Source organism: Thunnus thynnus, chromosome 9, assembly GCF_963924715.1.
Source record: "Thunnus thynnus chromosome 9, fThuThy2.1, whole genome shotgun sequence".
NCBI lineage: Eukaryota > Metazoa > Chordata > Actinopteri > Scombriformes > Scombridae > Thunnus > Thunnus thynnus.
The window spans coordinates 7608124-7623458 of record NC_089525.1 but is presented as its reverse complement, the minus strand read 5'-3'; the positions used below and the strand labels follow the sequence as shown (position 1 = coordinate 7623458).

Below are 15335 nucleotides of genomic sequence, written 5' to 3'. Positions count from 1 at the left end.
AGAAGGTCAGTTGATCACATAGCCTGTCAACAAAGAAAACAAGTCCACTGGAGCTCACAGCACAAATCAATTTAAGAGTTATTTTGAGGTGAGTCATCTCTCCGCTGCACCGTTACATCTGATCTTAGGGTTCCCCCACCTGCCAAATCCCACTTTAACCCCTGACTACAACAGTAAACAAGCCAGAACAGTTTAACCAGGAGTCATCACATGTTTTCCCATAGGATGATTATGTTTGAGAAAAAAGACAAGCTGTTAATGGAACCTGCTTTATTATCATCTTTCCTCCTCTACACACTTCTGTAAGTTTTTGCATATTGGGCAGGAATTGCAAATCCTATCAATTTGAATTATCTTGAAATTGTCATATAAGAGCTCTAGTATAGCAACAATAAAAGGAATGATTGTTACTACAAAAATGCTAGTGAGTTAGTTTGATCATGCACATTAATGCACTGTGAAATGTAAAGCACTGAGATGGGGCAAGACCCAAATGCACATCATGACAAGCCAGTTAGTGAAGTGTGTAGGATTTAAAATGTCCAAATTTGTTGTCCCTGGTGGAGGCATCGAAAGAGACAGCAAAACATACCAATTGGTATACCAAGTGAATGGGCTGAAAGCAACACATAATGTGACACATTTGACCAGAACTCATTTTTCTATAAACAAAACCTAATGCCATTAGAATAATTTGTGCTGGATGCTACAATCATATTAAAATTCGAAACACTTTCCAACGTCATTCTCCGCCGACACAAAAGCAGGGGTCATGGTTTCTAGAAGCAAGAAGAGATATGCAGATTGAAGTTCTTACTTCTGTTCAGCCACTTCTTCCACACTTTTGTGGCCATTTTTCTGTCTCTTATGTTCATGGGTGTAGCTAGCTAGCTAGTTAGTTATGCAGGTAAATGATGCCTCCATTCTTAATCCCACCTGACCGGTCAACTGTTTCTCCAACCGGGGAAAACAGCCGTCAATACTGATAAGCATCAAATTGGGAACATGGGCAGTGACTCACAGGTCTGAAACCGGGCTACAATGTTTACCACAAAACTAGCAATCTACTGAATGCATCAAATGAGTTGATGTTTTTAGCCATCGCTCAGCAACAGCTGAATAAGACGCTTGTATTTTTCTTCATTCAGACTGATATCCTTGGTTACAACAAAGTGTAGGCAGGATGTCTGAGTGCTTCAGGGGCTTGTTGGTGACCTCAGAGAGAATAAGACATACAGTATCTTTTGCCAGCAGCTACAAGGCTCAAGGCAGACCCAGGGCATACTGCATGAATTAAAGAAGCCTCAACTCTTTGTAGAGGTCATGCAAAGGATCGATGCTGAATGTGAATGGCAATCATTTTGCCTCGGGCCAATGGAGTTCTCTCTTATATATAAGAATTCAACTTTGATTTTTCACCCTAAAAACAAGATGAGACAACAAGTACTTCCTATGATATTTGCTCTGTGCCTCACATTGGATATGACTCCAGTGTGAACTCATCCAAAGATTATACCACTCTGTGCCAGCGAGCATTGTCTAAACACATTGGCAAAGAGAGAAGACATCCTACTTCACCATCTGTCTTTCAAAAGCCTCTTTTTCACTACCTCACCCTGCAACTGTGTCTCTGGGATCTTGCTAAGTCACACTCTTGGAGCTGTGATGCTCATAACATTTACAAGTTTTTTGAAATATACAGAATAAGAACTGGGTAGTTTGCATGGCCAGTAATGATGGCTGAGACAAAGTAAAAAGTATCAAACTGCACAAAAGAATCATAGAGAAGAATAGAGATCTGTAAAGTGTAGTGTAAAACACCAACTGCTCATAGATGGAGGTAGAAACAAAACCTACAGTAATGGAACTTGTGGACACCACTTAAATATGAAAACTAATGAGGGAAGCAAGTGGCTGCTGCAGTGGAGTGCAAGGTAATAGAAGAAGACTAAAGTAAAACTAGAAGGTATAGAAGAGAGAAATTTTTTTTAAAAAAGCTTGTCATTTTCCCCTTGACCCTCTCTGTCATGGCTTGTTAATTCACTAGAGATGATATAGACATCTCGTCACACACAGATCTATCACCACTGACAAGCATAAGGCATGGACAGATGAATGGATGGATGGATTGATGACTGTAGGGAGGGCTATAGATGAATGGATGGATGGACAAAGTAACGGGGTGAGTAAAAGAGCAACGGGGGATGGAGACCAACATAGAGACATTGACAGAATATGAATAGATTTACAACACAACAGCCTCCTCTGCCATCCTGATGTTGTAGTTACACTGTCCAACATATTGTTTCTATTTTTTGTCTTTTTAGCCACGCTAACAGTGGGTCCCTAAGGATGGCAATGTCAGTCGGTTCGCCACTTTGGTTCAGACTGAAATAAATAAATGGACAGTATTTACAGCATGAAGTGCCTTTATCCAAAGCCTCTCATTCAGCCACTCACCTGCACACACCGAGGACAGCGAGCTACCATGCAAGGTGTTGGGAGCACCATGGGGTTCAGTATCTTGCCCGAGGACACCTCAACATGTACACAGGAGGAGCTGAGGATCAAACTGCCAACCTTGTGATCAGTGGATGACCCATGCTACCTGAGACACAACTGCCCCATTTGATGAGATGGATTGCCATGAAATTTTGTGCAGATATTCATGGTCCCCTGTGGATGAAGACTTTGGGGATCCTCTGACTTTTCCTCTACTTTTCCTGCAACACTAGCAGGTTGACATTTTGGCTTTTAGTGAAATATCTTGACTAATATTAGATGGAATGCCATGACATTTCGTGCACACATTCATGCCCCTCAAAGGATGAATTGTAATAACTTGATCCATTAATGTTTCATCTATCGTCATCATCAGGTCAAAATTTTAATTCGCCCAATACTTTGGTTCACGACATTCCCATCAGCCTCAGCTTTACTTTGTGTTTTTTTAACATGGTAAACACTTCTGTGTTAGTTTTGTCTTTGTGACCTTGTTAGCAGGCTGATGTGAGCTTTTAGCTCAAAGAACAGCTGTGCCTAAATGAAGGCTCACTCGTGTGGCTCTAGGCTCTTAGTTTGTCTCTCTTGCAGTTCAGTGGATGACTGGCACCAAGGCAAACCATTTATAGTCATTTGCAAAACGAGTAAGCAGCATGGTTGTCGAAGTGAAACATCACACCAATTCCTGGAAAGCTGACATCTTTGGAGAGAAGACGTATTGTGAAACCTTGGCAGCATATGGAGATGAATGAAGTTTCAAACTCCACTTGCGAAGATGAACCTCTACAACTGAGATTAATCTACTGTTTTTATTGTACTTACATAAACTTGACTTCATCTTATGTCAGATCTGAGTGCAGGTGGCAATCTCAGAAATAATTCTGAAAAAAGTGACTTTTATTTCAAAAGCGATGGTAGTAGGCGTACAACATAATATACATAAGATCAAGGGCAATAAATACAATTGAAGTACATTTTCCCTGTTGCTTGTGCATAGTAACACATTCTAGATACAACCTCCTAGTAATATAATATGATCCACTTGGTAGCTCCCTACCAGGAGAGGAGGTGCTGTGCCTGTGAGTGTGTGTGTGTGTGTGTGTGTGTGTGTGTGTGTGTGTGTGTGTGTGTGTGTGTGTGTGTGTATGTTAATAAGAGACCCTGAGACAATGACAGACACCAAGCCCTAATTAGGTTGTCATGCTGAGAGAGCGAGGGAGAGACAGAAAGAGAGAGAGAGAGGGAGAGAGAGCTTATTAAGGAGGATAGGTGTCAAGTTCTGGCAGGAAAAGGAGGTGGGCGGAGAGCAGAGGAGGGGAGGAAGAGGAGGAGGGTGATGATGGGGAGAAAGGGAATCGGGTGCGTACCGGGAGAAACAGGAGGAGTGGGAGAGAGAGAGACTGGGAGGAAGATGGGAGAGGAGGCAGGATGCAGAGGAAGAACAACAGGAGGAGGAAGAGGTGTAGATGATGGAGGCAGCTGGTGAGATGAAGGGAGAGCAGATAAGGTGTGGGAGTACGAGGGAGAAGGTGAAGGGGTGAAAAGGTGAAGAGGGAAAGAAACGGGAGACGGTGGAGGTGTTGAAGGTATTAGATGCCTCCTATTAGATAGGAGGAAGATGAACAGGATCAAGTGGAGAGGTGAGATGGTGATTTATGGCACAAAGCAAGAGGAAGGCTGTTCTTCTACTGTAGTGTCAGGCAGATTATTTGAAGGAGTGAAAACATCACATATGTTATGTTCCTCTTTGGTTAAAGAATAATTCTGCTTTATTACAACTTGGATCTTATTTTTATAGTTTTGGCCATCATTCCTATTAGGTATGATAATGTACTCACCACAATAAGCGCTAAGATCTGTGAAAATGGCAACACTGCTACAAGGAAGTTCGACAGGTTTTAAACAAGTCAGTAATTTAGTCAGATTATCTAAACGACTTTATTTGGAGCTAAAAGTAAAGAACATCAAATTAGATTTGAATCCCTTAAACAGGAAAACTGAGCTCTCACAGAACTACAGAAAGTAGAGTGAGTCCAAGTTGTGATGGATGGATGTTTATATGGATGTTGTATAAAGGGCAGTTTAAGACTTATGACTGTCAGACTGCTTGTGTTTCTACCCTTTAGGACTTCTTTTAAACAATGTTTCCATGTTCACAGATCTCAGCAACAGTACTGTGTTATTTTATAACATGGCCATGGTAAATGTTTGATTCTTATTGGCAGGTGTGTATTTATACCTCTAGTAACTTGACAGCATAATCAGACACTTATGGAGATGAAGCACAGAGGGCCTCAGCTTCATCCATTGCAGTTTTGGAATTTACAACTTTTCAGGCAGCCTATTATCCCTTACACATCAGATGGCTATATAAGATATATTGGACACATATATATATGACATTGGACACATTTTTTAAAAAAACTATTTTTTTTTCAGGGCTTTCAACCACATCTCATGGCTCTCATCAGCAGATGTGGTTTAGTCAGTTGTTATGGAGATAGTTCAATGAGCTACTCTGACATATAGGATATTTATGTGTATCTGCCCACTCACTCGTGACATTATTCTATGCATATGATATCGATTTTGTATCTTTACAGATACCATACAGATACCCCCCATTCAATTCAATGCATAACTGATTTGAGTAAAGGCACAAGAGTAAATCTGGGTATATAAACGGTTGGTTTGTGCTGTGTTCTTCAGTTGGCAGTTACACCTCGAGTAAAGCTACTGAAGACCAGCAAAATCACTGTTTGTTTTTTTATTTATTCTTTCAGAATAAAACCATCCCTCTTTTTTTTAAAAATATGTTCATCCTGAGTCCAGTGTGATTTGTGGGTGCAACACTACCACCATGAAAATTGAGGAAACTCCATCCACCGATGAAGGCTGTGAGATGTGGTTGAAAGTTCCAGAAAAAATCTGGACCTCAACGTATTTTTGTTTTTTTTCTTCTGTCAAAAGATCTGAGTTGTAATTAACAGAAATGAGCCTTTCAGACAAGGACATCAACTCTGACAACAGATGGGTAACCATTTTCTTCAACTGGAAGTGAAAGGCTTTGTGGGAAATGTGGTCCTCATTTTGCAAAATACTAGTCCTGCCAATGGCATTGGTAGAGGCTAACAGTGTTTTCCACTGTGGTCTAAGTTTAGCTTATTTTCCAAAAATGGACAAAAATTAAAGGACAGTATATGTGTTTTTGTACAGAGATTTTTTCCTCATAATTTTGTCCATTCTTATTATAGCCCATGCTAACTTTGACTGACCTTGGTTGTTGAGATTCTGAAAAACACACTATGGCAAAACAATGTATATCAGGGCAAGCATGAAGCCTACTAAAGCTTTCCAAATATTAAATCAGTCATTTCAAAAACTTGTCTTTAAGTTGCACCAAAAATAAAGTAAACACATAAATTAGCCTGGCTGAATAATGCTAGAATTTTCCTTTAAGTTCATTCATTAAAATAACATTAACCTTGATACGGGGTAAAACTATAAAAGTAAGAGGGATGAAGGATGACTTGTTCACTATGTTGGCAGACTACAAGCCAAATATTTTTTTTTTACTGATTTACAAGAGAACATATTTTAATTCAGTTCATTATGCACACACACACACACACCATCCTCTCACAGGTAAACAAGCTGTATGCCTTGTTGTAGTCTACAAAGCCAACTAGTACACACAGGTTGGTACCCCACCACCATAATATCAAACAAACACACAAACACGCACACACACACACACACGCTTGTATCCCTAAAGGACCACACAGGACTCAGGCCAGATTTTGCTGTGGTACCAACAGCCATATTGTAAATATTCAATTTATTAAACTGGCAGCATTCCACATCACTGGCACACACATATACACACCTGCAATACCTGAACACAAGAGAAATGTTTGATATTCTGAACAGACCTTAGCAAACATAATGAAGTAATGACAAAATGGCTTTTTGAAAATAAACTCTTAGTGTGTAACTGACTGACTCAACTACATACCGGATATATTCTATTTTGATGCTAAAATAGTAATATTTTTGAAATGTCATTTGTTTGTATAACATATTGATTACTGAGAGCAGGAGGCATTTTTCTCAAAAAGGACACTGAGCAGTTTTAAATAAAACTCTACACTCTTTTTATTCAAACAACAAAAACAGTGCTGTTTTCTCCCCCATGCAATGCAAATGGGCCATCTGGGTAGAGACAGAACATACCGAGTCAGAAATCTATTCCAAGGTTGTTCCCATGTGGTGAAATCAACAATATAGAGGCAACTCCAAGAGCACTGCTGCAGGTCAGACTCAGGCCAAAAATATTTTTGTTTGCATGCTGGTAAAATCTTTACCGTGTTTATTTACTATTGAAGCAAATCTGCTGTGCCTGGAAGAGTAACTTCCAAATAAAGTCTGTGTTTTGTTCACTGTACTTTGACCTAGCTCCCAGCTGGGGAGAGGATCAGTATCTGGTCTATTTGATTTTCACTAAGAATATGAGCAATTCGTCCAGCTGGAGCAGAAAAAAACCCAAAATTGTGCTTCCTTGTAAAACGATGGGTTGTACCCCAAATGTATTTTGTTGTTATTTACCATAGTTTCAAGTTAGTGGTCAAAATGAACCCAGAACTATCCTATGTATGCTTAACGGCGCACTCACATACAAACACAAATATGTTACCTTAGTACACAAGTGTAGAATCCATTGTCTTCCATTTCAGCAGATCTGAACCAGATGGAGTCGTCTTCTTTACTCAGCCTGTGGCCTGAGAAGATGATTGGCTCCTACAGGATACAGTGCAAAGAACATTATTGAGCTGAATATAAACTATTGAAACTAAAATAATGACAGATAGATATTTAGATATGATAAAGACATGAATTAATGACCCTGATCTCTGGCACTGACAAAGGTAATGGAATTATAATACAGCCGAAAGGACTACAATTGAATGTAAATGCATCCCAGATACATTAAAAATGCTATTTACTGTATAGGACTCAGGTTTCAGTGTATATACAGAAGATGCATATTATTGTCAGTTGTAAATGCAAAAATGCTGTTTTACAATCCACATGTATAATCCACATTGCTGGGAAAGGAGGGCGATGTTTCTTGCAATACACAGGACCACAGTGTGATTTATCAGTCCCTCTCCTTTCTGTGTATTGGCTATTACTCAGCCACACACACACACACACACACACACACACACACACACACACACACACACACACACACACACACAGAGAAGCAAGCCCAAAGAAAGTTAAGACAGTTAAGAGACGAGCTCAAACTTTCACCCGACCACTCTAGCTTTATTTTAAGTGACTCTCTTGGACAACAGACCCAAAGTGTGTTTGGCAAAGTTGGCCAGAAACCTGGCAAATGGAACTTTGATCAAAAGCAACCAATCAGACGGTACCCTGCCCATTGGCTGTGATGGATGATGCTGGTCCTGGGAAAATCCTGCCATCTATGAAAATGCAACCGCATATCTTTTAATGCTCTAATGGCCCTTGAGCCTGGTTACATTGCTCCTAGACTTACCTGTGGACATCAAGGCAACATCTTTTAATCTTTTAAAAACTGGCTTGTACAAATGTGCTTCTATCTTTTTACTAGGTAAACTTATCTTATTTTACCTGATGATGCTCTTATGTTTTATTCTTTTATGTTGTGCTTTAACTGGTTTATTCGTAAAGCACTTTGTAACCTTGTTTTGCAGCCATGTATAATTTAGATTCAAATACAAGCTCAGTATATTCAAATACGAAGGCAATAATTGGAAGATCAGCAGTTCGATCTCTGGCTCTTCCAGTCCGCCAGCAGTGTGAGTGTGTGTGTGTTTGTGTGTTAATGTGCATTAGATTAGAGCCTGATGAGCAGATTGGCTCCTTGCATGGCAGCCTCTGCCATCACTGTATGAATGTGTGTGTGAATGGGTGAATGTTGACATGTATTGTAAAGCGCTTTGAGTGGTCGGAAGACTAGAAAGGCGCTATATATGTGCAATCCATATTGTTTCTGGTCACTAGTGGCAGCACTGATCACACTGCTACTGAGCAACACTCCCAACTGGTAAGTGATGAAGAAATCCCACTGCATCTTTTATTTTACATTTGTATTGACTTTCATGGAAGAGACCTTTCTCAATCAGTGTAAAGTTTTCTGTTAGTCTCAACCTGCCTGAAGTCATTTTTCCCCACTTTCCAAGTCAGTAAGGCTGTTTTCAAACCTGAGTTGTTTAGTCTGGTTGAATTGCAATCTGGTTCTTTTTCACCCCTGGTGTGTTTCACTTTAGCAATCGCACTCTGGTTGGACCAAAACAACCGTATTAGTGTGCTTTGCATACTGGAATGAGGATGAGCAAAATTAGTTGCTAGCAGCTAGAGAATGACTCAAGATCCGACTTGATCTAGGGAAACAAAGTAGGCTAGCTATAGGACCTTCTTCAGGACCTTCTCTCTGCGTTTTCGTTCTTGTTCCCACCTGACCAATGAGCTGAGTGAACGTTCTCATGTGGCTTGTAGTGATGCATTTTGGTTTGCTTTAATTTTTTTTTTTTTTTTAAAGAGACTGAACCGAGGGGAAAACATACCAAGTTTACCAACTCATCCACTGATTCAGACCAGAGCAAATGAACTACTGGTTTGAAAACCAGTGAGTTCAAATTCAACATTCATCCTGAAACAATGTTTATGAACCCTGGAGTGAATTACATGTCTGACGGCTATTGGCTCATTAACTTTTATTAAATATGGCAGGGTTTTTGAGTATTTGAGTATAAAAATGAATAAGTAAAGTTTTATCTTAAAAGTAATTTAGTATTGGGGATGCAATGTCAAAGAAGAAAAGGAAAATTAGATCGAATTTAAATTTAAATTTATGAATTTGATTGATTCATTTCACTGTATCTTTGTCTTACCTGGACTACCATACCTGCTAACATCCTCATTTCCCTTCCTGATCAACTTTCATTCTAGGTACGCTTACCTCTGCATCTCCTTTGTTCTTGTACCAGATGAGGCGCAGCTTGGCGTTGGTGGCCATGGTGTAGTTGGTTCGGATGTAGCTGTAGAACAAGGCACATTTCACCCGTACCGGCTCACCGGCCAGAACATGGTACTCTTTCAGATCCACCGACCAGTCAATGCATCCATCCACTGTGAGGAGGAAAGGAAAAGAGAGAGTGGTGATACATACTGTATACAGTGCACAGGTCATTATACAGCAGGCAGACTCCAAATACTCTGCTTTCTATTACAGGGGGGAGAAAAATGATGGAAACAGAGCACAGGGTTAGAAACCGAAATAGGTTAGGAAGCTAGACATGGACAGTCATCAAATACACTTATATAAGACTTTATATAAGATATGAAACTTTTCTTTATATAGGAGACACACTTGATAGAGAGAGACTGTGTGTGTGAGAGAGAGAGTGAGTGACGAGGAGAGTGTTTTATCTTAGGCAATATTGTTCTATACCTTCAAGGCGATAAAAGACTGAGTATAAATTTGAGAAACTGCAACAGAGCAGGAGATTAGGAGAGATACATAGAGAAAATCCTATAGTTCATTTTTTAAGACAGCCTGAGTGACAGAAATAAAAAGAAAAAAAGACAAGCCTTTTTCCTTTATTTATATATCGGTTGTCCTTACATACTGCTTGAAATTGAAAAGAAAAAGAGCAATAATTGCAGAAAAGCAGGAGAGACAGTAAAGATTCAGAGATATAAAGGAAGAGGAGGAGGTCGACACTAAATGAAAAGAGAGAAATGAGGAGAGAGGAAGTGTGCGGCGATGTCGGGGTGAAGGCAGGTCAACTGGAACGAACAGAAAACAAGTTGAAGATGGAAGACAAGTACAGAGCTGGTGAGACGTAGAGGTCAGGAAAATGACAAGGAGCTTTCCCAAATGGACTTCTCTCCCTTCCTTCCACCTCCTCCATACACTCATCCTCTCCCACTGCCCTCTTTTTTTTTTTGTCTGTTTCCCATCCCTCTGACTTCTTCTTTCTTTTTTCCTTGGGGGTCTGAGGCTCAGATAGATGTTTTCTGTTTTAACTCTCGCCCTCAGGCACTTGCCACAAGGCCTCCCCTCTGAATTACAGCCTCTACCCTGCAGCAATAAAGCCTCTGGATCTGTCATCTGTCACCCAAAAATACCTCCTTAGCTTTCTATCCTTATTGTAATCCTCTTATTTGTTTGTTTAGCCACACCCAGTGTGTATACAATAGGTATGTAATGCAAAGCCACTATCTATATCTGTATTTGTGTTTGTTTATGTCACAAATATATCCGATTTATACCAAAATTAATTAGGCAAAGCCTAGACCGGAAGGTGTTTTTCATTTTCTGGGTTATGTTTATACTCCTCATACATATTGTATATGTGTATACTGTAGCTGCATTTTTACCACCCTTTACAGAGAGGGTGGTAAAAATTCATTATTTTTATTATTTATAATTATTTTACTATTATTATAGTATTATGTTAAGTTGGTTTAGTTGGTAATTGCCCACTCATTATATTTGGGTTCATACATAGTTTGTAATTTGGAAAAAAATCTTAATAAATTACACTCTTAAACAATTCTTTAACTGACAGAAAATACTTAGTTTTCAGTGTGTAGTTTTGTTCATATTAGCATATTAGAATGTTTCTTAAAAACTTTATAATGAGCACATTTTCCAAATAAAATAACACTTTTAAAGAAATGTCCTAAAGATTAACAGTTACACAGCAGCTACTGTTAGGAAGTTACTGAAAAAATTCCTCAATTTTTCTAGTAGGAAAGTAAGAGATCCATTTTGTTGATAGATGCTCAATCTTTATAATGATTTTAAGAAACAACTTAATATGCTAATATATTGTTTGACACATGAAACTACACACTGAAAAGTAAGTATTTTCTGTCTATTAAAGAATTGTGAAGTCTAATTTATGAAGAATATTTGCAAAATAACGAGTACATATGAACCCAAATATAATGTAAAATGTCCTTAAAATTAACTATTAAATACCTGCATATTACTTTGATATACAGGAAATTAGTATAAAATTGAGGAACCCGTAAAATGGGGGATATTACTGCAAAAATTTGTTTGTATCTGTTCATATCTGGATAATGTTTTATTTACATATAGTACACACTCCTATGTGGCTGTTGAATTATCATTAGGTTACTGATGAAGTGTACGTTCAAAGGCAGAAGTCAGACATTTGATGCAAGATGTGGATTGTTACCGTGGCTACTGCTGTAAGTCAATGTAAACATGTTTTAGCACTCTGTAAAATGTGTCGGGTGTAATTTGTGTTCACTTAAGTCACCACCAAAGATTTAAAGACTTCATTTGCGGCGCAAATTTACGGCTGCGCACTTAATTGGTTACATTTATAGATTTAGCAATATGCATTAAGTCATACAGAGGCAGGAGAGATTTAGCATTGCTGCACACACACAAACACACACATGCACACCCACACACACACACACGCGTGCGCACACATGCACACAAGCAAATTTATTGTACACACAATCACTCTTTCACCCTCACAAATGATTTAGGTCTCATCCACGTGTCTCTTACTCTCTCTCTAGCTCTCACACACACACACACACACATACACACACACGGTATTTAACAGCAGTTACTTAATCATTGAAAAGGTTGCCAGATAGTCAGAAGACGATACTCATAAAAAATTATTGTGTGTGTGTTATAGCACATGTGAATGCACACACACACACACACACACACACACACACACACACACACAGGGCATCACATTAATAGAAAATCACATTAGTTTGGTCTACTGGACTAATGCCTTTTGTTTTAGACAGTTTTTAACACAGGTCAGACACACACACATACACACTTGCACATTAATAAACACACTCAAACACATTGGAATGACTGGGCTGTATTTGGCTGCAGGTCATAACTAAAGTGAACTCCAATAATTCATTCATCGCTGCTTCTACATGAGCTTGTGCATGTGTGTTAATCTGTGTGTGTGTGTGTGAGTCGGTGTGTGTATATAAGCGTACGGAGGAGTGCAGCTGCGTGTGTCTGTGGACATATTAAATGTGTGGGCGAGGTGTTAGCATGGGCAGATATATCATTCCCGTCAGCTCCATCTGCATATGGATGCTCCCAAACGGCGGAATGAAAATAACCCTGGATAAATAGCAAAGTTTTAGAGTTTGGGAAAGTGCAGAGAGTTTAGGACAAAACACACACACAGTCACAAACCCAAATAGTGGGTTATACTTGTTTTCTTTTCTTTTTACCTTTTACCTATCAAGGTGCTCCAAAAAAAAAAACAAATTACATTAAGTGAAACTGTATTGAAATAAAGAAAATTCTGAGAATGACATTATCTTTTCCTTCTCTGTTCATGTGATTGTGATTTTTGAAGGAGCAAACATATGAATGTAAAAATAAAAAGCTTTGTGATGAATTATGTAAATGACTGATGACTCACAAAAAACAAAGCTCAAAGCCTTAATTAAAAATTGAACCTTTTTTTTTTTGTCTGAAGCAAACCAAACTGCTTCAAACATTTTCTTGGATCAAATGACAGTTCTTTGCTATGGGTGACTAATCTGCTTATTCTTCCTTGTTTCAGCATGTTGAACATTAACACTGGATAAAAAAAGATTTTTAAATTAAAATTCCATACTTTAAAGCCTCACCTTAATTACAAAGGAGCTGTAGCAGCACTGTAGTTAAAAGTCAGATGGTTACTGGGATGTTCATTGACTCAAATGTGCAGCTACAGTATCTGCTTCTCTTGATTTCAATTGGAAATGGTAACAAGCTATTATAAGGGAAATTGAGAACAAACTGAGAGATGTTTTCCACAGTGTGATCAGTATTTGATTTTTCTGAGCATTCCCTATTGTGATGGTAAGTTTTTAAATTGATTTCAATTACCCAAAATCTTGTGACATGTTGTCTTTCAAGTTGCCATTTTCTTGGCATGTAGTGAATCGGTGAAGTGAAGTGCTGTTTAAGTGGCAGTTTTGTGGTGATGTGTCTGTTGTAACTTCTTGTAAATGGAGAAGCATATAAATGGCACAAGAATTTCATTTGAAGAAAAAAGCAGAATGCATGCATACAGAGGCTTCCCCTTAATTTAAATATTTACTGTGTAAAACAGAAGTTAACTTCTGTGTTCCCAACACAAAAAGCAGCTCTCAATTTGAACCATCTTGTCATCTGGAGGTCGCTGTCCATGGTGCTGAATTTCTAAGGTATACTGTATGTTCTGCTATAGTGAATAGAAACTGCAGGCTTGATTATTTTTGATTAAAGTTCCTGTAAAAAAACACTAGGGTATAATGTTATACACAGGGGAACATGTTGTGACTATGATCAGCTTGTCTTCCACTTTGTGATTAGCACAGACTAATTGATAAGACAATGTCAACAGAGGTTTAACGGTGAAACATTTTGAAGTGGGGAAGCTGCTGGTTCCAGAAGCAATTTTCCTACTCTACATTCATGTTTCAAAGTCTTCTTTTACTGATATCTTCAATGTTCCCTGAACACAGGAATGGAAAAGTCTCTTGGACAATGATTCAAATGTAAAATCTGTTATAATTATTCAAGACAATAATAACAGGCAGACAAAAGCTCCTAAGTGGCAAGGCACAGGGTGTGGATGAGATTTTCCCTGAGATGCTGAAGGCTCTGGACATTGTTGGGCTGTCATGGATGGCATGCCTGTTCAGCATGAGATGGTAAATGGACTGCACTTATATAGCGCCTTTCTAGTCTTCCAACTCCCAACAAATACACGTCAATTTTACAATACATGTCAACATTCCCCCATTCACACACACATTCCTACACCAATGGCAGAGGCTGCCATGCAAGATGCCAACCTGCTCATCAGGATGTAATCTAATGCACATTCACACACCACTGGTGCAGCCATTTAGAACAATTTGGATTTCAGTATCTTGCCCAGGGACACTTCGACATGCAGACTGGAGGAGCTGGGGATCGAACCGCCGATCTTCTGATTAGTGGACGACCCGCTCTACCTCTGAGCCACAGCCGCCCCTGTGGACTAGCAGACCAGGTTGGTGGTTCCAAGAGAGGGGACCGGAGGACGTGCTCCAACTATTGTGGGATCACACTACTCAGATTCAGTAGGAACAATGCAGATTCTTTCCTGGCCATGGAACAGTGGACCAGCTCTTCACCCTTGTGAAGATACTTGAGTCATGGGACTTTGCATATCCAGTCATGTGCTCTATGGACTTGGAAAAGGTTCATGATCATGTCCCTTGGGGCACCTTGTGGCCGGTGCTGCAGGAGTATGGGGTACTGGGGCTGCTGCTGCAAGCCATTCAGTCCGTATATAACTGCAGTGAGAGCTGTGTTCGTATTCTCAGCAGTAAGTCAGACTCGTTCTCAGTGGGTGTTGGGCTCTGCCAGGTTCGTCCCTTGTCACAGATTCTGTTTGTTATTTTCATGGACAGAATCTCAAGGCGCAGTCAGGGGGAGGAGAGTGTCCGGTTTGGGAACCTCAAGATTGCCTCCCTGCTTTTTGCAGATGATGTGGTTCTGTTGGCTTCAACACACCATGACCTCCAGCAGGCACTGGGACAGTTTGCAGCCGAATGTGAAGTGATTGGGAGTTGATTAAGTGTCATCACCTCCAAATTGGAGGTCATGGTGCTCTGCCAGAAAAAGGTGGACTGCTCCCTCTGGGACTGAGTTGCTGCTCTAAGTGGAGGAGTTCAAGTATTTTTTGGTCTTGTTAATGAGCATGACAAGCGGATTGGTGCAGCATCAG

The 15335-nt window shown here is 39.6% G+C and overlaps 1 protein-coding gene across 2 annotated transcripts in view; it reads right to left on the bottom strand.

Annotated features, from left to right (window-relative positions):
- il1rapl2 (interleukin 1 receptor accessory protein-like 2) overlaps positions 1 to 9961 on the bottom strand; it is a 168867-nt gene extending 158906 nt beyond the window's left edge. Inside the window, exons 1-2 of one of the 2 annotated variants that reach the window (XM_067598599.1) lie at positions 9512 to 9961; positions 7196 to 7299 (exon numbers count right to left, since the gene is read on the bottom strand). In XM_067598599.1, the coding sequence (XP_067454700.1) occupies positions 7196 to 7299; positions 9512 to 9742 (335 nt within the window). In that variant the 5' untranslated portion in view covers positions 9743 to 9961. The remainder of the gene's footprint in view (positions 1 to 7195; positions 7300 to 9511) is intronic. The other variant, XM_067598600.1, reaches the window with a different exon arrangement.
- Between the last annotated feature and the right edge of the window lie 5374 nt (positions 9962 to 15335).